This window comes from Lingula anatina, chromosome 2, assembly GCF_051362555.1.
Source record: "Lingula anatina isolate TDL-2025a chromosome 2, LinAna3.0, whole genome shotgun sequence".
NCBI lineage: Eukaryota > Metazoa > Brachiopoda > Lingulata > Lingulida > Lingulidae > Lingula > Lingula anatina.
In genome coordinates, this window is record NC_141768.1 from 33,717,903 (window position 1) to 33,742,540 (window position 24,638).

Sequence of the window (24,638 nt, forward strand, 5' to 3'; positions counted from 1 at the left end):
AAAGTATCATGGATATTCAGAAAATGTGACATGGAAAGGTCTTCAAGGCCATGGATGTTCAGAGTCACACCTTCAAAATGCCAAACTGTAAACAAGAGATTACTGTACTGAAATGATTTTCTGACCATTTTCAACACCTTTTTTTACATAATACAAAATAACAAAAATTTACTGTCATTTTTAAATGATCAACTAAGAAAATTGTTGACACAGGAAATATATCAATAGAACAATGTTAAAATTTTTTCTAATGTGCTTCATTCTGAGATTCTGAACATATTGAACGATTGATATTAACAAACTGTAAAGATATGAGTTTATTTCCACACTTTATTACACAATAACAGGTTTACCATCATTTTTATACAATCAACTAACAATATTATTAAGATGCAGAAAATTTCAAAAGAACACCTTTATATACCGAATTAGTTCAAAAAAAAAAAACTGTTAACATGCCTAAAAATTGAATCTGAGGAAAAAACATGTATATATAGAGAAAAAGGCATAACTTCACCAAAACTTATCGATCAAGCTTTTAAGCTATTAAAATAGCTTATTCTCGAACTTAATCTGTATTTCAGTAAAACTGCTCACTCAGTGAATTTCAAGACAATTGGCCAATCAATTTTCCTTGAAATGTGTTATTGGTGTTGCATATATGCTGAGAAAAAAGTGAAAAAACCGCATAACTTAAATAAAAAATGGCCTGTTCATGCTGATTTTCGAACTTGACCTGGGTATTATGAATATTAATCAGTTCTGTAAGTTTCAAGCCAAATGGTAAAATGGTTTTCCACTTATTGTGTTATCAATGAAAGTGCATGGCGACGACAGACGCAGGTAACAGCTTTATGTCCAGACACATCTGTGTCTGTACATAAAAATTGTAGCACTTACCAATACATCATAGGGAATACATTCAATACCACTTAGCAGCATTATAAATATCAGCACCTGGACAGCTTTCATTTTAGTCTCTGGAATCAAGAGTGACAGTGATTTAACTTCCTTCAGCAAAATTTTAAGCTTCCCACAGTTTCTGTATATGTGCAACACATTTACATTTAGGGTTTCCACAAATACACAGCATGCCTGGTTTATGCCACTATTTCACACAGACCACGAATCCCACGAATGGCCATGAATTGACAAATTTCACGATTCGTGGTTGAATCGTAATCAGTTCGTGAAGTTCTTAACAGATTCGTATATATTCGTAGTCAGTTCTTGCAATTCTTGACCAACAGGAATGGGTGGCAAAAACTTTGATGCCCCTATTTCACACAGACCACGAATCCCACGAATCGCCAGGAATTGAAAATTTGGTTGAATCGTAATCAGTTCGTGAAGTTCTTAACAGATTCATATATAATCGTAGTAAGTTCTTGCAATTCTTGATCAATCGGGAATTCATGGCAAAAATTTTGAGCTGTTCATAGTTTTGGCCACGAACTCCCGATTCCAAAAAATTGTAGTGAATTTCTGGACAACATTCGTGCGATTCCAGCCGAATCCCACGAATATTCGTAACACTATCGCACCTGTATCATAACTGAATCGTAGAGCGTGTCGAATTAGACCAGAAAATAGGCAAAATCTCACGATTCCAGCCGAATCCCACGAATATTCATAACACTATCGTACCTGTATCGTAAGTGAATCGTGAGCGTGTCGAATAAGACCAGAAAATTGGCAAAATCTCACGAATCCTCACGAATCCTAACATTTGTCAATTCCTGGCGATTCGTGGGATTCGTGGTCTGTGTGAAATAGGGGCCTTACATGGTAAAATACACATCTCCTGCACACTTCTCGCGCATCTCCTGCATACATCTAGCACACCACCTTCACACATCCTGCAAACCTTCAGCACACTTCTTGTATCTTCTGCACCCTAAATGTGTATGTGCTGCACATATATTAAAACTGTGTGCAGAAAGCTTAAAATTTTGCTTTCTACATGCATCAAATTGTATAAAATAAGCACAACAAAAGGACTTTTAAATCAAAATTAACTTTTCTCATGTCAGTGCTCTGTCCAAAAAAAAAAAACTTTTCATGGTGAGAGAGAGGCTACAGCTATTGCTTTTACAGCTAAATATTGTAGGTTACAAGATACAAATGTATAAGGCCAAGTAAAACTTCTAAATCCAGAACAACTCTCCTTTCTTTCTGGTACATATTAAGAGCAAAAAGGTTTTTAATAATGAACAGCAGCAATCATATAGTGACAATTCCTGTACCTCAATTTTTACTGCTAATTTAAATTTTATTACGCAGTGACTTGGATTGATGTCTCTTTTATTCAAATAAATCAGTTTGGAAGTTTACTGACTATTTTTTAAAAATCTTTTTAAAAAACAAAACCTTCAAGTTATTTGACCAATGAGGTAACAGCAGTTTTTCACCCGTGTGATATCATCAGCTCTCAAAATATTTGGAAGACAAAGTTTCAAAATAATTTGTTTGAATACTAGTACCATCTTGTTCCAAGAAAGTGGGACTACAGTTATCCATAGCCTAAAAAAGATTAGGTTGTATTACAAATGCCCCCTTCAGAGAACAAAAGAATTTATTGGGACAATGCTGTCGGTCTGCTTTCAAGTATTATAATACATTTTCTTTCTGCCAATGAAATATTCACAGTTCACGGTGCCCTGTTGTTGGTCAAAACCTGCTACACTTCCCTGTATTGCTCTACTGCTATTTTAGGATATCCACACCAATAGCCTGACAGTGGCAGAGTTTGGTATACATGTACCCTGGCCAGTCACAAAGTTGAAAAGAAATTCTGAAAATACATTTCTCACTTCTGAGAGAACAGACCTAACTGATTTTTCTTTCACAACAGTTTGGAAATTATGTACAAAATATTAAAGAATTAGGGTGAGAGTAATTTGACCAATGTTTTTCAATGAGTATGATAATATATGCATGTTAAGAACTGAAAAAAAGGTAAAGAGAATTGTGTAGGGATCATAATTGTGTAATATTATTTTTTTTCTGAAAGTGCATACCTAATGAACAAATATTCAATGAAGGAGGAGGACAGCATTACAGCCACAAGACTGAGATTATCTACCCATTGAGTTGAGGTATTGAAAAAATGTCAGTTGGTCAGAACAACAAAAAACTAGAGGATCAGAGAGGCGATACCGCCTCCGAATATTGTACCACCAGCTGGAGCAAGCGCATTCGTATAGACCCCCACATACACAAAATAAGGGTCACAGCCACCAGTCTTCTGCTTGACAAGTTGTAAAAATATAATCAACAAGAATTTTCAAAATATGCAAAAAATATATATGCCTAAAAATGGTACAATCAAAGTTAAGTTCATCGTAAGGTAGGTCAAAAGTCAATTTTAAGGTCACAGTAAATTGCCAGTATATGACTTCCTATTCAACTTCAATAGTAACTATGGACCTATCTCTGCCAGTTTTGCCAAAATTTGCAAAGTTCAGTTCATGGTGAAAAGTAGGTCAAAGGTCAATTTCAAGGTCACATTTAGATTGCCAGTATATGACTTCCTATTCAAGTTCAATAGTAACTATGGACCTATCTCTGCCAGTTTTGGAGATAAAAGGAAAGCAAAATTTGCAAAGTTCAGTTCATGGTGAAAAGTAGGTCAAAGGTCAATAACCTTGCACGCGTTATATGTCACAGGTCTTGCGTAACTACCCACGTGCTACGATTTTTCCCTTGGGGGGGCAGCAAGCGGCCATTTTGTACAGGAGCAATGTATAGATGGGTGAAAACGATACGTTGTTTTTAACCAAAAACGATGTCCCCGGGGCGAAACTGCCAACACCAAAAGTAAAGGAGCATACCAGCGTTGTTATGAAACGATGTGGTTAGCCTGTCAGTGACGAGTTAGGGAGAAAAGAGCAGGACTGATAGCAAGGTACTGTATACACGTGAACCGGCAAAGTTAATGATGATTTCATGTTGCAAAAGCATAATTAAATGAGTTAGTTATTTTCCAAACAATATTATTTGAATATCAGATACGTAAATCAAACTAACAACAATAAAAATTTTTGATGACATTGAAAATCAAAACCTGAGGTGCACGATAGGTTGGGGAGGACACTGCCACAGCAAGTAATGCATGAATTTTGTTACACAACACCATATGCTTGTGTCATTGTTAACTCTGTGGTATTATTACTCAATTTACTGCTCAAATTAATACCTGATACTATTTCTCAGGCTACCAAGTACAAATCAACTTATTTTGTGGCAATTGACCTCCATGTTCCATCTTGTGTGCAGGTTGTTTATTATTATTATTAGTTGTTCAAGCACATTTTAATAAAGTGTCTATGCTTTAACAAGAGAAATTTATGCTGAAGTTTAAAAGATTAAATCATCAGTAGTATGTACAATTAAAGCTATTAATTTGATTATGCATATTTGATTTTCAATTATCTTGATTATCATATGAGGTTTCTGCATTTTTCTCTTGCCCTCGAATCAATATCTAACAAGTAAATTGATAGTGCTTTATTACAATTTTTGCTTTATACTTTCAGATGTAAAAACTGTGTAGCAGTTGGTAAAGCTGTAGAGATTGGTGTGAGCATATAGATCAGCCGAAATGGTATTAGAGAAACTAGGAGGACAAGACATAGATAATGTACTAGTACAGTAGATCCATCATCACAGCAAGGATAGATGGTGTGATCTTGTCCCTGAAGCTATGCCACAAGTTTTCAAACTGGTTGAGTCCTTACTAAGACAAGCTGCTGCGGTGTGAATCGCAATATGTTCATTCAGGTTATACATGGCACATTTATGACAAAAGAGACCTTCACAATATACTTCAAAGAAGTTATTCTTGCATCTATGCCTCATCAAAAGTACACAGTTACAGTGACTAGAACATTGTCTGCAAATAGTGAGGCAGTGAAGGCTGCAAGGTGCCATTGTTTTTCAGTATTAAGAATGACAGTATCTGTTATTTATTTATTTATTTTTATTTCTCATTTTTAATGGGAGGGAGACTCACTTTGTTCTTTCTATGCCCATTCAGTTAAGGGTTGATGGCAATATATGGTAAATCTGTCATGCCTGTATGTAGAATTTCTCTGGCTCAAATTTCTACATTTATTGGGTGCATTATGAAGTTTCCTGACTGATTAATGAGGTTACTTGTAGAAATATCTTGCTTACACACATTTTGTGATATTTTTACTACTTTATACATATGATTATTCACATCTCATCAGTGGTGTGTGAAAGGTACTTGGTATTTGCATTTTAGAACTATAGATCTGTGTACCAGCAGGGTTATATTTCATATATCTGCGAATGTTTCTTAAAATAAGCTTCATGTTTGATAATTAATTGGTTTGAAATAAATAAATAAGTAACCCAAATAAAATCAATTCATTTTATATTTCACATAATTTGTTTTTATTATTCTTCTAAGCATTTAATCATAACATCTCCCATCATTATACTGTTATTGTGTAATAACATTGAAAGTTTCCAAGTTTTTATTAACAGGTTGATGCTAACGTATTACAAATGAATGTAAGCATAAAAGCATATTTCCTTACTCAAATGTATCAAACAGTACCACTGGCATAATACCGGTAAAGATACAGGTAAAGATGACAGCATTGATAACTGGGTTTACAGCGCTGTTAGTGCAGCTTGGTTAGTGTCAGATTGTTATCTTTTAAAGTTTGCTACTAGTACCTGAGAACAAAAGGTCTGGCACTTGACAATCAAGTTGATAAAATCACAAAACACCTGTAGAAAATAGAGTATACCCTGTACCTGCCCAACATTGATTTGTTCAGATTCTTGACTAAGGGGTGCGTTACAGGTGTCAAGGGCCAAGACTTGAACTTAGGGGTTTGGCATGTCACTGGCCGATTTCTGTCCAAATCTAATAAAGCCTCAGTTGCTTAACTTTATCCAAATTTCCAATATCTACCGGTTGTGTTGTTTAATGCTTGGGGTCTCTTCTCTGGCGGCGGTTAATTGGGGACACCTGTGCGGCCTGTCAACGCACCTAGATTCACTTTTGCCGGTGCCACATTTTCAATTACCGTAAATATCAAATTCATGAATAGAATAAGAAAAAATGACAGTTATGAAAAATGTTTGGAAGTACCTGTCACCTTCGCCACAGTAACCATATGGGCTGTGATGCCCCCCCCCACCACAGGCGACACCTTGCGGAGCAAGCGTGCGTAATCCAGGGTGCAACTGAAAATAACCTTGACGCGCGACCTTATTTTAAGGTCACATTTAGATTGCCAGTATATGACTTCCTATTCAACTTCAATAGTAACTATGGACCTATCTCTGCCAGTTTTGGAGATAAAAGGGAAGCAAAATTTGAAAAGTTCAGTTCATGGTGAAAAGTAGGTCAAAGGTCAATTTCAAGGTCACATATAGATTGCCAGTATATGACTTCCTATTCAACTTCAATAGTAACTATGGACCTATCTCTGCCAGTTTTGGAGATAAAAGGGAACCAAAATTTGCAAAGTTCAGTTCATGGTGAAAAGTAGGTCAAAGGTCAATTTCAAGGTCACATTTAGATTGCCAGTATATGACTTCATATTCAACTTCAATAGTAACTATGGACCTATCTCTGCCAGTTTTGGAGATAAAAGGGAAGCAAAATTTGCAAAGTTCAGTTCATGGTGAAAAGTAGGTCAAAGGTCAATTTCAAGGTCACATTTAGATTGCCAATATATGACTTCCTTTTCAAGTTCAATAGTAACTATGGACCTATCTCTGCCAGTTTTGGAGTTAAAAGGGAAGCAAAATTTGAAAAGTTCAGTTCATGGTGAAAAGTAGGTCAAAGGTCAATTTCAAGGTCACATATAGATTGCCAGTATATGACTTCATATTCAACTTCAATAATAACTATGGACCTATCTCTGCCAGTTTTGGAGATAAAAGGGAAGCAAAATTTGCAAAGTTCAGTTCATGGTGAAAAGTAGGTCAAAGGTCAATTTCAAGGTCACATTTAGATTGCCAATATATGACTTCCTTTTCAAGTTCAATAGTAACTATGGACCTATCTCTGCCAGTTTTGGAGATAAAAGGGAAGCAAAATTTGCAAAGTTCAGTTCATGGTGAAAAGTAGGTCAAAGGTCAATTTCAAGGTCACAGTAAGATTGCCAGTATATGACTTCCTATTCAACTTCAATAGTAACTATAAACCTATCTCTGCCAGTTTTGGAGAAATAAGGGACTAAGTGTTATAATTTTGGAGTTACCATAATGTGCCATAAATTTCCTACAGAAGAAATTAATTAAAAATAAAGAAAAGGTCATTTTGGTCAAAATTCTTGAAATGGGAGGTGCTCTGAAGTTCCAGATGTTCAAATTTGATGAAATTATGTCATTTTTGACCACAAGTTGTCTGCTTTGCCAAGCCTTATGTTTTATTTTTCCGGAGTTCAAAATTTATTATCCATTACCTTACTGCACATTTTGCTTTCACCACCAATATGTACTTTTTGATACAGTGTAACTCGAAAACCGTATGGAATACAAAAAAAACGAGACCACCTCCATTGTTGGGCTTTACATGCTCTACAAAATGCCAAAAAGAATGGGTCTCTAGCATTAACGGTTCCCGAATTAGAGACAGTTTTCAGTTTCGGTATCTTATGGCCGCTACTCCCGTGAAAATGCACCGATTGACCCCAAATTCACGGAGATGAAAGATGACCTGAAGGGTAACACTTTCCAATAATATTATTGGTTAAGTCTGTGTGGTGTCTGAATAACAGGGCAAATAATTTTTTTTTCGTAAAAAAATTAATTTTTTTGAAAATTTTGGCCCTTTTGATCTTGAAATAAAGGTCAAAGGTCAAATCCAAGGGCATATTTGAAATCTACACATATGACTTTTGGAAAGCCGTCTGTAGAAATTTTTCCCATAATTCCTTCCGTAGGGTAGATAATTAGCATTTAATTTTGCCATTTTTAGACAAGGGTGCATTGCAATGAGTGCCACACCTAGACCCCAAAACCGACAAAGCCCAAATTTTACGTGGAACGAGTTGAGATTATAGGTGACCTAAATCCAAGAGATGGGTACGGGGGCCCTTACCGTCTAGGAGGAGAAGCGGAGCCGGCGGAACAATCCGGACGGGACTAAAACCATGTGTACCGCCAGCGCTAACGCTGGTGGTACAAGTAGACTAGAGCTGTGTGAGTGGCTCAATTTAGCAAGAGGAACACTTCTTCTGGGAATGCATATTCACCACAGAGTGTTGCAAACAGTGTAACACAGAAGACTTTTCAGAGTGTCATGAAGAGTTTTAGGCAAGACACTTGGCAAACTTGAATCCTGTTTTTGCTAGTCCTGGCATTACGGATTCATTTAAGTGCATAAAACTATGTCAGGATGAATAAATACTTACTTATACAGATGCATGTAAGGTTCACAACAAATTATGAACATCAAAACAACACACAGGACAGGGGCGGATTTAGGCTGTCTTCTGGGTCTTCTGGAAGATGGTCAGATTTTCAAGTTTACATTGATGGGTATCTCCTTTTTTTCTGTTGGAAGACTGTCAAAAATGGAGGATGGTTCAACAAAGATTATCTGGAAGACTGTCAAAAAATAGCTCTTGATCTGCCACTGCAGGAAACTCACAACACGACACAAAAGTCAACTCCACACACAAAAGTCACAACACCAAACAAACTCATAATACCAAAAAAACCCCCAATGAACAGAGAGAACTAGGATCAAGTGCTTTAAACACAAAGACTAGCTAACCTGAGTATCATGCATTTTTGCACTACATGACCATGCAATCTTGACCCACTTCAGTGACCATTAAAGACAGTCTCAGCGCGTTAAACCCTTAAAATAGCACGAAAATGAATTTTCCTGGAAATCTCACCAATTTCCCCATAATGACCAAGGTATATCCTATCCAAAACCGTTGAGAAAATGAACCTACCTAATACCGTTTTTAAGTTCCATTAAATAATAAAAGACGACTCGTCTTAAATACTCAGCTACCACCTCACAGTACGGCTTCAGAACGCGCAATTTCTCGCTAAGTCTCGCGGTTTACTATGAATGAAGTACTACGGCTGAGACCCGGATGTTACTATTTGGCGCCAAAACAGCAAACATGGCTCAGACGCGCGTCAAGTCTGAAGAGGAGAGCGACAAAAGGGGACGAAAGAAAATAGCCACTCCAGTTCGAAAGATACGAAAGAAAATTAGAGACAGACGAAGAAGCACTCAGACTGTGTATGTTGGGAGGGAGGTGGGGCGGTGGAGGACACTTAAGCTGAGTTAGGACTCACATACGAGGCAATGGCGAAACTACTCCTCGACACGTGAGTATGCGCTTCACAGGTCTCAAGTGTGTCTGATTATCATATTATCCTGTTCACAATAAATGACAATATTTGTGCTCATACAAAGTTGGTTACGTGTATAAGAGCGTTTTGGGCTTTACGTTGTCTATTTTTGATCGGTACATGTACCGAAAAGATGGACAGGCGGCACTTACATGTCTGACAAGTTTCGCTGTGTAGTCGTGACGTCTATCTCATTCTGACTGAAGCCTGCTGTGATTGGTCGTAAGCGTGGGAAAATCGAGGTCGTGACCTTGAGCCGGAAGTACTTCTGGCTGTGCTCCGAAATCATGATAAATAGTTTTCGTTTTCTAATTCTTTATTCTAGTTGTCTTAACAGGACTTTTGTGACCCAGACTTATTAATATAATAATAAACAATCTCACAAAACACAAATCTGATCAAAGCTTTACATAGAACCTGCTTCTATACATTAATCTAACCCACTGAGACTGTCTTTAAAGAATAATTAAAGGGATAATAACTCTTCGTTATGAATTTTCCTGGAGTAAACAACAATTTTCCCATACTTACAAATAGTTAATGAATCCATTTTTACATTCAAAGTTAGTCCCTGGTTTTTTTCTAAAAAGTTTGGTTTTTTGTTAAAATCTCTTAAGTATAACCATCAATGGAGGTCACGTGGTCTAAAGACAAGCTCAGATATCAGAATAATAGCTATAAATGTAACTGCCGTTTTTATGGTAAAACAGAATATATTATATTTCTAAGAGTTATTCACAATGTTTTTATTGTGAAATATAGATCTCATAAGAAGAGTTATTATCCCTTTAATCAATCATCAAGCTCACAAATTAAAGAATAGATCGAGGCAGTTCCAATGAGCTTGCTCCAGCCCTTCAAGATGTAAAGTTTGTGTCTTACTTTTTTCCACTATAACCCTTAATCAAGATTTCAGATTTAGCTGTGCAAGTGTTGGGTCACCAATTATGTAAGGTACACATGTACAGTCCTTGTAGAAAAAATAACATAATGAAGAACAAAAAGTCCAGTACTAGTGTCATTTTCTGAATCTATTCCTAAAATCAACCAATCCCAGCTACATTTGAGGATTGCCAATTATTTAAAAAACGTGTTTTCTTTCAAGTCCTGGATGGTTATGAGATATTCAGGCATCAGTCTCAACTGCAGAAATTGTAAACTATAAACATGACTTAAACGATTTAACATCCAGAAGCAACATACATATGATTTCTGGATGTTTAGCCTGAAAAGTGTCTTAAAGTTAGCTGGAAATGGCTTAAGGCCCTTTGATTGATTAGCCTCATTTTCTTCAATGTCCAAGCATGACTCATTGGTGAAACATAGGTTCAAAGTTTGTCCCTTAGATCAAAAATGAACAAACAAAGAATTTCCAGATTCAATTTTTCATTACGGTAATGTGCCAAGCATTTCGACAGGCCCAGTCAATCCGACCACTAAAATTATTTTATAAAATTAATTTTTCTGGGCTCAAACATTTAGTCCATACATCAAAACCATGCGACAGAATTTTTTTCTTGTTCCAATTGTTCGACCACATCGTCGGCAAGAATTTTCAAGCCAGTGAAATAGATGCTGCATGCCTCGGCCCTTTGTCAATTGTTGTCCTTTCAATAGCTCTCGTCAATGAGGAAGAAACAATTAATTGAAGATCTAATCTGGAAGCATGACGTACCTGTCATTTCCTTTGTCCCCGATGACAATAATAGTGCTTATAGACATACAAATTGTGCTAATTAAACAGACTTGCCCTCGCTGACTGATTCATGACTGGGGAGGGGGGGTTTAAAAAAAGGTCTATTCTAAATGAAACCAAATCTCGACAGTGGGTAGAATACGCCGTAAACAACTTCATACAGACCATATATAGCGTTTGCTAGCAATAAAAAGTTTGGGAAGAATAAGCAATTTATTTTCAAGTTCGACTGAAATATATATGCAGATGGGGAAACATTCTTGAAGTCAACACAGCAAGATCAGCGGGATTGACCGCCCAGACTTCTTGGTGCCAAATACCACGCGCTGTCAAAATCTGACAAACACGTGTAGCTGTTCACCTACATGGATAACTGGTTTGTCAACAATAGATATGACGTCTACCTTAACTCCATGGGAGCTTCATAGAGTGTTAAACTGGGTATTTACATTACCTGTGAGTCACTTTCTATTTCCCCAGATACATGAAATGTTGATAATATATAGCGTAATCCACGAAGAACTCCATTCCTGTGACCTCCTCCCCAAAATGGGACCGTCTTCATTAACATGTGTTTTGCGCTATGCTGGAGCAGACCAGATAAGACCAGTCTATCATTCCTGCATGTGCTCAATTCTCACGTCAAATTATAAATGCACCTGTTTTGTGAAAATTATGGCAATTAAATGCTTTTTTACCTTCGGGTTGTATCAGTGGGGTTTTCAATATGCACCGTGGTTTGTGCACAGCGAGAGTATATAAGTAAGAAAATCGGAAGAGTGCCAGCAAGATACTGTTTGTATATCGGCACAGGTAAGCTCCGTATTTTGCCTTTTCTCAATATGTTTTAATATGACATGCTTTTAAATAAAATACTTAAAGCAATAATAACTCTTCCTTTGAGATTCAAAATTCCGCATGAAATACATTGTAAACAACGCATGGAAATATATTCTATTGTATTTTACCACTAAAACGGCCGTTATTGCAGTAAAACTAAAATCTGTGCTTGTCAATAGGGCTTTCGATGCTTTTCTTCCCGGTCATCAAGGCATTCGTTGCTAATGACGTAATGGTGTCACGCGGATTCTCGCGTTCATTCGAGACCAAAATAACATATGGCGCCAAACGCATTAATGCAGACGCAGACGTAAGTTGCGAGTTTTTGTACAGTGCGTCGGATAACGAAAAGCCCAGAATGACACACATTGTGGATATTAATGTATTTTTAACAAAAAGACGAATATATCTCATGTATCTTATATAGTGTTGTTGTTGTCTGCTTTTCCAGCAGTTCTAAGTAGGTCAACAGTGACTATGCGATGTCAGAGAGAGCTCCGTCAGTTAAAATCTCTTAAGAGATTTTAACAAAAAACCGTACGTTTAGGAAAAAAACCCTGGATTAACTTTGAATGCAGGAATGGGGTCGCTGACCATTGGTAAGTACGGGAAAATTGCCGTTTACTCCAGGAAAATCCAATTTTTGGCCAAAATGAAGAGTTATTATGACTTTAAAAGTAATTTGAAGTTACACTGATTTCCGTTTGAGTACCAGTTGGTATTCTTTGATACGGGTGATTGAATTTTCTTCAGAAGTAAGTACGTCTACGCCTCGACGCTAAGCAAGCCTTGCGGGTTGAAAACAACTGATCTCAGACTGGTAAAAGTTTCAATTCGGTTGATTTCAGTTGTCATATTTAAATTCAAATAGGGCGTATGTAGATCACACAACTAGTTTAAGTCCATTAAAGCTACCGGTTTCAAATAAAAGTGACCGGCCTTTGTTTACAACACCTGTCTCCGGGGAAATACTCGTCCCACTTGTGAAGCACATCATGAAAATGATCGTAGGTGAGAGAAAAATATAATTAGAAATTATAATTGTCGTCTTTTTTAATGTTTAGTAATGTTAGCACATATTGTACACAGCAAAATCAGATTTCAGAAGGAGGATAAAACATGCCTGAAACACGTGTTAGGCGAAAATTGCGGCTTATCTTGCGTAACACTTCCGGAAAAATGCAATACTTCCGGAAAGATGGACATTTTGGCAGATGCCCCTAACAATCCGACGATGTCAAAGGTTTCCATTTGCTGTATTTTAATCAATTCGACGAAACTGACATTTCCATGAAATTAATTAATTAATCTTGGTCGAATTGTTTGGCATATTACCGTAATTCACATAATGCACAATTATCATAAAGAAATGAGCACAAAAAGAGGACTTAGAAACTGCTGAAAATAATCCTTTTGATGACATAGATCTGGATATTCATCAGACAAATGCCCTCTAGCAAGCACTTGAGTTCGAATAACCGTGTGATTTCCTTCAGCGCTCACTTCAAAGAAGTTGCAGACGCTGGACTCCTGTTTTACCATTCCGAATAGGCATTTTTGGATACGGATATCGCACCAATCACACCAATTTCCATTTCCATGGATACTGAAAATACTACCTTTATCTCAAATGTCTGCTTCAGGGAAGCATGGAAGGAGCCACATGTATGGTTTTGGTTTGATGACCACAAAAAGTTTTGCTTTGTGACATTTTTATAGATATTTGCATTTCAAAACTCCATGGCAATCAGGACAAACAATTTTAAGACAAGTACTTAACAAGACATAGGCAAGGTTTTCCACTATGTCACTTGTTCTGTACACAGTTTATAATTGACAAATATTTATGATCATTCATTGCAGCCCTTCTCTTGATTTCAGTATGCACATTTCAATATGCACATTGAAGTTTGTGATGACTTTACTACAGTGCCAATAAATATTATCATACAGTACATTGTGAACTTTTTTTGAGCCAGTATAAATTTGAATGGTAATAGGAATTTTAATTAAAACAATTCTTATTTCTGATTCAATATCAGAACCTGAAATTTCTATTAATTTGGACATGCTGGTAAAATATACTAATATACAATTTACCTCACAATTTTTGAAAATAGCCAACCATATTTGTCATAATGGGCTAAAATAGCCCACGCTTTTGGAGTTCCAACGTGACTTCTGTGACTTCTGTGTCGCGTTGTGAGCTCGTTTGGTGTTGTGAATTTCGTGTGAGGTGTCGTGAGTTTTGTGTGTGGTGTTGTGACTTTTGTGTGTGTGGTGTTGTGAGTTTGTTTGGTGTTGTGAGTGTCGTGCATATTGTGACCCTTACAGGGACCCATATAGCGCCCACCGAGATAGGTATATATCAAAATCCGCTAGGGGCGCTACAGTAGAACCTATCCAACCGTAGTGCTGAGGAAGCTGTTACCCGGCCTGCTCAGAGTTGGCAGATGACATTCCATTCAAAAATCTTTTATAGCGCTGTATTTAAATAAACCAATACAATCCATTTACTAACTAAGCTGGCAGCCAAAGGCTAAATTATGGTTACCTTACCTTCCTGTGTTGCTATCTTTGAGAACATTGATTTGCCGATGTTTTGAAGTTTTGCCTCTATGATTAGGTTTATTTTGGTGTAAAGCTGAGGGACTGTGGAAGTATTCTATTCACACATACTTGAATGAAGTCAAAAGTTGAAGATTTGCTGGCGATTCAAAAGGTCAAAGCAGACCCAAGTTTTTACTAATGCCAACATCAACTTGGTTTGAATGGAATAGAATAGTTGAACATGAAAACTTGTCAAATATAGCATCATGCATTATTATTATTTTACTTATTGCCATCTTGATTGGGGTATGTAAAAGGAAGAAAAGTTCAAAGAATTGTCTTGCTATTGAATAAGTTACAGAACAGCAGTTCATTATTTTGCTTATCAAAGTATTATTATATTGTCCAAACAATTACAATGTCACATATGAAACCATATTGACAAGTGTTTAATCACCAATGTTGTTTTTCTCACAATTAATTTTGAATGGGGAGATATAAAAATTATCAATCAGGTCAACCAAAAGGCTCTTATTTTGCCATTTAAGTTTCAAATAAACTGCTGGAAATACTCTAAAATAATAACAAGGCAGCAAAGCTGTCAAATGTACAGACAAAAAACAGAAAATAAAGATGCAAAATAGGTCATTTTGTCAATTTTGATGCAATAATAAATAATGCTTATAATAGCACAGTCAGTTAACACTGATTTTTAATCATGCACAACAGGTAACATGCTCAATAACAGGAGCAGATCCAGAGGTATTTTCTGACAGTATTCCAAAGTATTTTTGTTGATCCATCCTCACCTTTTGATGGTCTTCCAACAGAAAAAAAATGATACCAGTCAATGTAAACTTTAAAATCTGACCATCATCTGAAAGACCCAGAAGACGAATTCAATCCACCCCTGCAATAAGATTACAATTTTCTGGACCATGAGAGTTCAAATTCACATAATGAAAATCCCAATATTTGAAAAATGTTGACAGTGCATAAAATAATATTACATAATGTTTAAAGACATAAAAACCTATGCAACTGCTTCTGTGGGAATACAGAAAATCTGAAGAGGTTCAGGTGGATGGGAGTTGAAAATGCCAGTGTTAAGGAAAAAAATTAAAAAGAAAAAAAATCCAATAAAGCTGCTATTCGAACTTTTAATCTTGCTGTATTAACATGATATGAATAGCCCCAATGTGTTTGAGGATAATAAGGCACTGTTATTCATCTATAGCATTAATCTTGGCATTACACAAATTTTTTTCTTTTGTAAACTTATTTGCAATAATAAACAACATTTACCTGCATAATTATCACCAATTCCTAATTATGTGACACAGTTAAGAGAGCTTAACCTATAGAAAATGGGTCATTTTGTCAATTTTGATGCAATAATAAATAATGCTTATAATAGCACTGTCAATCAACACTGAATTTTAATCATGCACAACAGGTAACATGCTCAATAACAGGAGCAGATCCAGAGGTATTTTCTGACAGTTTTCCAAATTATATTTGTTGATCCATCCTCCACTTTTGATGGTCTTCCAACGGAAAAAAATTGATACCAGTCAATGTAAACTTTAAAATCTGACCATCATCTGAAAGACCCAGAAGATGGCCTCAATCCACCCCTGCAATAAGATTACAGTTTCTGGACCATGAGAGTTCAAATTCACATAATGAAAATCCCAATATTTGAAAAATGTTGACAGTGCATAAAATATTATTACATAATGTTTAAAGACATAAAAACCTATGCAACTGCTTATGTGGAAATACAGAAATCTGAAAAGCTTCAGGTGGATGGGAGTTGAAAATGCCAGTGTTTAGAAAAAAAATTAAAAAGAAAACACAAAAATAAAAAAAAATTCCAATAAAGCTGCTATTCAAACTTTTAATCTTGCTGTATTAACATGATATGAATAACCCCAATGTGTTTGAGGATTATAAGGCACTGTTATTCATCTATAGCATTAATCTTGGCATTACACAAATTTTTTTCTTTTGTAAACTTATTTGCAATATTAAACAACATTTACCTGCATAATTATCACCAATTCCTAATTATGTGACACAGTTAAGAGAGCTTAACCTATAGGACTTGAATGGGAAATCTCAACGTGTTTTATGTAATCTTTTTTAATGGGCACTTGAAAATTAATTAGGCAAGTAATTTTATAGCTCTGAATTTAGCTAGCGATTATCCCAAGGGACAATTACCACCATCCATAAACAGTAGCCCCATATAGCACTCTATAGAGCTGCATTGCTTCCAAAACAGAAAACAATCACACTGATTTCCAACACAAGCTACACTTCAGTCCTATGAAACTTTTCAGTAAGTTAGAATATCATAAGTAAAATGGTTTTTCCTTAATAGTCATCCCGGCAGCGATGTCCAAAATAGGGTTTTTTTCATGTTTTATGCAATTTAACATAATGCTTAACAGCACAATGACCATCAATTTTCAATAATAAATTTAATGTATCATAGCTATTCAAAAAAAGTGACTAGCAATGGTATTCAAGCCAATGGAAGTTCAAAGACTAAGTCAAACCTTGAAAATGTCCATATGTGAAAATTTTAATTGTAACAAAAAACTATATAATTTCCAAGAAAGTCAACCGATATAACAGGTTATCCAACTGAATCTATAATTTAGTGCTATGCTACATTTCTGTAAGTTTGAGAAGAGTAAGTGACTTGGTTTTCCTTTAATGGTCACTATAGAGGCATTGCCTAAAATGGGGTTGTCTTCAATTCTGATGCAATATTTCATAATGCTTAACAGCATAATGACCATCAATTTTTAATAATAAAATAAAGTATCATGGATATTCAGAAAATTTGACATGAAAAGGTCTTCAGGGCCATGGAAGTTCAGAGTCACAACTTCAAAATGCCAAAATGTACACAAGAGATAACTGTACTGAAATGGATTTCTTTCCACTTTCAACACTTTTTTTTACATATATCAAAATAATCAATTTACTGTCGTTTTTAAATGATCAACTAAGAAAGTTGTTGATGACATAGGAAAAATATCAATAGAACAATTTTAAATGTCCAATTTGCTCCATTCTGAGATTCTGAACATGGTGAATGATTGAATCTGACAAATTAAAGATCAGTGATCATTTTACCTTTAAATATTATGAGTCCAACAGGACGCACATGATACTGAACAATGGGTCCCTGCCGATTGTGATGGGTCCCAGTCATTTTGAACAATAAAGGTTACCACAAAACTAACAATTTGTTACTTTTATTTTTTCAAGTTTCTTTATTTAAGCGATATGACAGTGACGAGTTTACTTCAGTTCATATAGGCCTATCCACGGATCTTTCACCATCCCATTACGTTTATTTGCCGATGTACATGCATCACAATACATGAAATCAGTCCCATCCTCATTTTTTATACCTTAACCAAGCATAGAGCTTTGTCCAGTGTTGTTTGAAGGAACGGATTTTCCTTTTTGACTCCGTTTTTGCCTCCGTCAAACATTCATCAGCGTCACTCTCACTCTCAGCCTCAACGGCAGTCACAGCAATTACTGTCTCAGAAGTTTTCTCTAACTCGGCTTAACTCTGTCTCACCTTAAATATATTCTATATTGTCTGTTGGCTACTGTCCATTAATAATTGCTTTTTCGGAAGCATGGTCGGATGGTCGCTGAGCAGACGAACACGCTGCGGAAAATCTATTTTAGTCGAAAATAGGTCAAGTGTAGAGTGGAGTGTGCAAAGCAGATGAACAGTTTTGCCATTACTAACAATTGATAGTATTTGCTATTTGATGCGTAAACAGCCAATCAGCTGGCATTTAACATCAAGTCTAACGGAAGCTATTGTAACAATTCAATACAACAACGGGAAAACGAACATGATTAACGTACTTAAATGACTAGTTTTTTATGCGGATCAGCGATGCATATGGACAGGTTATTTACGAATCTCACACAATTTAAAATCTTTGCGTCCATGAGGACGCATATGCTATAAAACTCTGCGTCTTAGGTAAAAAATGTGCGTCAGGGACGCGGGACGCAGAGGTAAAATGATCACTGAAAGATATGAGTTTATTTCCATTTTTGACACTTTATTACACAATGCACAATAACAGGTTTACCATCATTTTTATATAATCAACTAACAACATTGTTAAGATGCAGAAAAAGTCAAAAGAACACCTTTACATTACTTATTAGTTCACAAATGAGATTGTTTACATGCCTAAGAATTAAATCCGAAGAAAAAAGATTTATTTACAAACAAGGCAGCAAAGCTGTCAAATGTACAGACAAAAAACAGAAAATAAAGATGCAAAATAGGTCATTTTGATGCAATAATAAATAATGCTTATAATAGCACTGTCAGTCAACACTGAATTTTAATCATGCACAACAGGTAAAATGGTCAATAACATGAGCGGACCCAGAGATATTTTCTGACAGTATTCCGAAGTATCTATTTTGATCCATCCTCCATTTTGATGGTCTTCCAACAAAAGAAAAAATAGATACCAGGCAATATAAACTTAATAACCTGACTGACTTCCGGAAGACCCAGAAGATGGTCTCAATCTACCCTTTCAATAAGATTACAGTTTCAGGACCATGAGTTAAAATTCACATGATGAAAGTCTCAATATTTGAAAAATGATGACAGTGCATAAAATAATATTACATAAGTAACATAATGTTTAAAGACATAAAAAACAATACAACTGCTTATGTGGAAATACAGAAATGTCAGAGCCTCAGGTGGATGAGAGTTAAAAGTCACAAATGCGAGTGTTTGAAAAAAATTATAAAGGAAAACATAACAAAACTAGAAAAGTGCTCCGAGGGTGCAGAATTCTGCCAAGGTAGCAATTGTTGATTATTATTGATTGTTGTCCTCTTTGGCCCACTTCTGACAGTTCCTGAAAATTTCAGCAAAATCGGTCCATAACTTTCTGAGTTATGTTGATGACAAACAGGGTTGAAAACATAACCTCCTTGGCAGAGGTAAATATAATTCCAATGAAGCTGCTATTCAAACTTTTAATCTTTGAGTTTGATATATATATATATATATATATATATATATATATATATATTAAAAACTTATTTGCAATATTAAACAAAATTCACCTGCATAATTATCACTGCTTCCTTATTATTAATCTAGCAGAGAGCTTAACCTATGGGAGTTTACAGGGAACTATCAACAAGTGTGCTTTATGTAATCTCATTTAATGGCCGATTAATTAGGCAAATTACTTTACAACACTGAAATTAGCTAAGTGATACCCAAGGGAAATTTACAGACTGACCCTCTCAAAGGTCTTTCAGGCCCATAAGTCACAACTTAAGAAAAGCACAAAACAATAATGCACAAAATAGGAGACTACCAATTCTGATGCAATAATACATTATGTTTAACTGCACAGTCAACATCAAATTTTAATTTTGCACCAAAGAAAGTAAAAGCATAAGGCTTCAGGCCCATCAGAGTTCAAGTTTATACTTAGAAAGTGCCAGAATGAGAAAAATGAAATTTCACACAAAATTGCATAAAATTCAATAATAAATGATGACCCAATTGACCTGGCTTTCTAATTTGAACTACATGCCAATCTTAAAAATCATACTCATAAGTTAAATATAATAATAAATAACACAGTTTTCTTTTCATAATGTTTGCAGTAGCAGTGCAAAAAGATTATCGTCAATTTTGATGTAAAATTACATAATAAATTATAGAATAATTATCACCAATTTTTGATTATTGACTATAAATAGCATGAACATGTAGAAAATGTGATTACCATCCGGCTTCATGTCCATGGGAGCTCCGAGTCCCACAATGAATATGCCAAAAAAATAATGAATATTTCACTAAAATGTATAACTTCCAGAAAAAGAAGCCAATTAGACTGCTTTTCCAACTCGGGCTGCATTTTAATCCTGTGTTTCTTTTTTGAAAGTTTGACAATCATAAGTAACACGGTTTTTCCATAATGGTCATCATGGCAGAAGCACCAAAAATTGTGTTTTCTTCTATTTTGATGCAACATTACATAATGCTTAACAGCATAATACATCAATTTTTAATAATAAAATATATGTGTCATGGATTTTCAGAAAATGTGACTAGCATGGGTCTTCAAACCCGTGGAGGTTCTAAGTCGCACCTTGAAAATGCCAAGAAGTGAAAAATTAAATTTTCACAAAAAACTGTTAAATTGCCAGAAAAATTTACCAAATAGACTGCATTGCCTACTGAAGCTGTATGTTAGACCCATCATTCTTTCCTGTAAGTTTGAGAACAGTAAGTTTTTTTTTCAAATTTTGATGCAACATTACATAATGTTTAACAGCATAATGACCATCAAATGTTATTAATAAAATATTAGTAACATGGACATTCAGAAAACATGACAAGCAAAGGTCTTCACGATCATGGAACTTCAAAGTCACACCTTAAAAATGCCAACATGTGAAAAATTAAATTTTCACAAAAAACTGTTTTACTGCCAGAAAAAGTTACCAAACAGACTGCATTGCCTACTGAAGCTATATTTTAGTCCCATGTTTCTTTCCTGTAAGTTTGAGAACAGTAAGTGACATGATTTTCCTTAAATGGTCATCATGGGAGCAGTGCCCAAAATAGGGGTTTCTTCAAATTTTGATGCAATATTACATAATGTTTAACAGCATAATGACCATTAAATTTTAATTATAAAATATTAGTATCACAGATATTCAGAAAATGTGACTAGCAAAGGTCTTCAGACCCATGGAACTTCAAAGTCACATCTTAAAAATGCCAAAATGTAAACAAGACAGCACTGTTCTGAAATGGGTTTATTTCCGTTTTTAACACTTTTTTAACATAAAACAAAATAAACATTTTACTGCCATTTTTTTATGACCAACTAAGAAAATTGATGAGATGAGAAAAGTATCAATAGAACAGTGTTAAATGTCCAATTTCCTCCATTCTGAGATTCTGAACATAGTGGATGATTGAATCTGACAAACTGCAATGATATGAGTTTATTTCTGTTTTTGACACTTGATTACACAATACATGATAACAAGTTTACCATCATTTTTACATAATCAACTAACAATGTTGTAAAGATGCAGGAAATGTCAAACAAACACTTTTACATATCATATTACTTAAATAATAAGGCTATTAACATGCCTAAGAATTAAATCTGAGGAAATCTGAGGAAATGTGAAAAAACAGCATAACTTCTAAAATAATGCCCCGATTATGCTGATTTTCGAACTCAACCTGCATTTTAGTAAGACTGACCATTCCTGTGTGTTTACTGACAATTGGGCTTTCTGTTTTTCTTATATTGTGTTTACAGTGTTGCATATATGCTGAACAATGAAAAAACCGCATAACTACTAAAATAGTGGCCCGATCATGCTGATTTTCAAACTTGACCTGCGTTTTATGAATATTCATCAGCTCTGTAAATATAAAGCCAAAAAGTAAAACTGCCTTCCACTTATCGTGTTTACAAGGAAAGTGCACGGCGCCGGCGACGGCATCGGCATCGGCGACGACAGACGCAGGTGATGGCAATATGTACAGACACATCTGTACATAAAAAAAGGCATAATTTCACCAAAACTGAACTAATCGAACTTATTTTCAAAACTCATCTGTATTTTAGTAAATCTGATCACCCCTGTGAATTTCAAGACAATTGGCCAATTGATTTTCCTTGAAATGTGTTATCGGTGTTGCACATATGCTGAAATGTTGATAAAACAGCATAACTTCCATAAAAATGGCCCGATCAGGCTGATTTTCGAACGTGACCTGCGTATTATGAATATTCATCATTTCTGTAACATATAAGCCAAAAAGTAAAACGGTTTTTCGCTTATCGTGTTATCGGTGTTGCATTTATGCTGAAAAAATTGAAAAAAAATTATGTTATAGGTGTTATAAAAATGCTAAAAAAAGTGAAAAAAAAACCAAAATAAACTGCTTACTGACATTTTTATATGATCAACTAAGAAAATTGATGAGATGGGAAAATATCAATAGAACAGTGTTAAATGTCCAATTTCCTCCATTCTGAGATTCTGAAGATAGTACGGTAAAGTCTTGAAAATTTCGTCGTTCTTGAAAATTTTGTCGGCAGACGATTTTCCGCCGAGGTAATTTTTTTCCCTTTGAAAACTTCGTTGACCCTGAAAATGAGGTACTCGATAATTTTTGAAAAGGTTTGTCACCAAATATGGCCGCGTTGTCCAGCTCAAACATGAAGGTAATGCGTCAGTTGATTCAAGACAATGATACGTTCAGGATATCATTGCCGATTACACTCTCAATGGGAGATAGGAACAATAGTGCGCCCCTGCGAGCGGTTACTCACAATATACAGTAGGTGGTTAAGATGTGAATTCCCGTTCTTAATTGCAGGAAAGTCGGCCTTTTGTCTCATTACTATTACCTGGCTCAAGGTGCGTTATCAAGCCGGCAAATAGAAGTCACAGGCCGTGGCTTTGTCATTTGTAACACTGTTATTGTTATCGGCGGCTGTCCTAAATGAGGAAGACACAATGAAAAAATCAAGATATTATCTCGAAGGGAAATGTACCCGTCACTTCTATTCATGTCCATGTTCAATTTAGGACCATTTAACGATTACCTGGCTCGTACATGGAGATCGTTCGCAATGCGAATGGGACAAGATGGCAATTTTCATATCTTCAGCAGAGAATCTTTCGCGTAATATCGTCAACAGATCGTTCGCGATCCAGACGAGAAGATAATTTTCATATTTGTAGCGGACTCCGTTCGCGTAAGATCATCAGCAGGAGATTGTTTGCGATTCAAGAGAGACGAAAAGGCAATCTTCATATCTTCATCGGGAGATCGTACGCGATGTAAACGAGAATAAAATGCACTTTTCATATTAGTTCAAGGGAACTTCGTTCGTGAAAGATCGTCAGCAGGAGATCATTATTTTAACCCCAGTCTCCCTTTGAATTTCATAAATAACATATATTTTTCATTTTATCTTTAACCCCCCCCTTCTCCCGCTCACGGCATATCTTCAGCGGAGAATCGCGTAAGATCATCATCGCCAGATCGTTTGCGATGTAATCAAGAATGAAATGCAATTTTTATATTAGTTCAAGGGATTTAGGGAACTTCGTTCGCGGAAGATCGTCAGCGGGAGATCATTATTTAACTCCCTCCCCCCCCTCCCACACACACACACTTTGGATTTAAAAAAATCATTTTCATTTGATCTTTAATCAGCCCCCCCTCCCCCGCTCACATTATATCTTCGGCGGAGAATCGTTCGCGTAATATCCTCAGAACTTTGTTTGCGTAAGATCATTTCAGAGGGATATCGTTTGCGATCCTAGCTGGACGTAAAGGCAATTTTCATATCATCTTCGGGAGATTGTTCGCGATGTAAGCAATAATAAAATGCAGTTTTTATATTAGTTCAAGGAACTTAGTTTGCGAACGATCGTCAGTGGGAGATCATTATTTTAATCCCCCCTCCCCCTTTGAATATTATAAATAATATATATTTTTAATTTTATCTTTAACCCCCCCTTCCCCACTCACGGCATATCTTCGGCAGAGAATCGTTCACGTAAGATCATCATCGCCAGAACATTGTTAGTTGATTATGTAAAAATGATGGTAATCTGTTATTGTGTATTATGTTATAAAGTGTCAAAAATGGAAATAAACTCATATCATTGGAGTTTGTCAGATTCAATCAGCTACTATATTCATTATCTCAGAATGGAGGAAATTGGACATTTAACACTGTTCTATTGATATTTTTCCCATCTCATCAATTTTCTTTGTTGATTATATACAAATGGTAGAAAACTGTTTATTTTGTTTTATGTTAAAAAAGTGTTTTAACAAGGCAGCAAAGCTGTCAAATGTACAGACAAAAAACAGGAAATAACTATGCACAAAATAGGCTACTGTCAATTCTGATGCAAAAATACATTATGTTAAACTGCAAATTCAACATCAAATTTTAATTATCCTCAACAGGTAATACCAATGTAATTAAAATATGTGACAAGTTTACACTGTGAAAATGTATAACTTCCAGAAAAAGAAGTTCCTTAGACTGCTTTTCCAACTCAGACTGCATTTTAGTCCTGTATTTCTTTT

General features: G+C 35.5%; 1 protein-coding gene and 1 long non-coding RNA gene across 2 annotated transcripts in view; one reads left to right on the forward strand and one right to left on the reverse strand.

The window, feature by feature from the left end:
• LOC106162098 (uncharacterized) overlaps positions 1–24,638 on the reverse strand; it is a 189,048-nt gene that overhangs the window by 138,505 nt on the left and 25,905 nt on the right. The window contains exon 2 of the mRNA XM_087003117.1: positions 901–980. Coding sequence (XP_086859243.1) covers positions 901–972 — 72 coding nt within the window. The 5' untranslated portion in view covers positions 973–980. The remainder of the gene's footprint in view (positions 1–900; positions 981–24,638) is intronic.
• Positions 3,667–4,966, forward strand: LOC147763626 (uncharacterized). The gene is made up of 2 exons (XR_015333252.1): positions 3,667–3,907; positions 4,539–4,966. It is a non-coding gene; the product is annotated as an uncharacterized LOC147763626 (long non-coding RNA).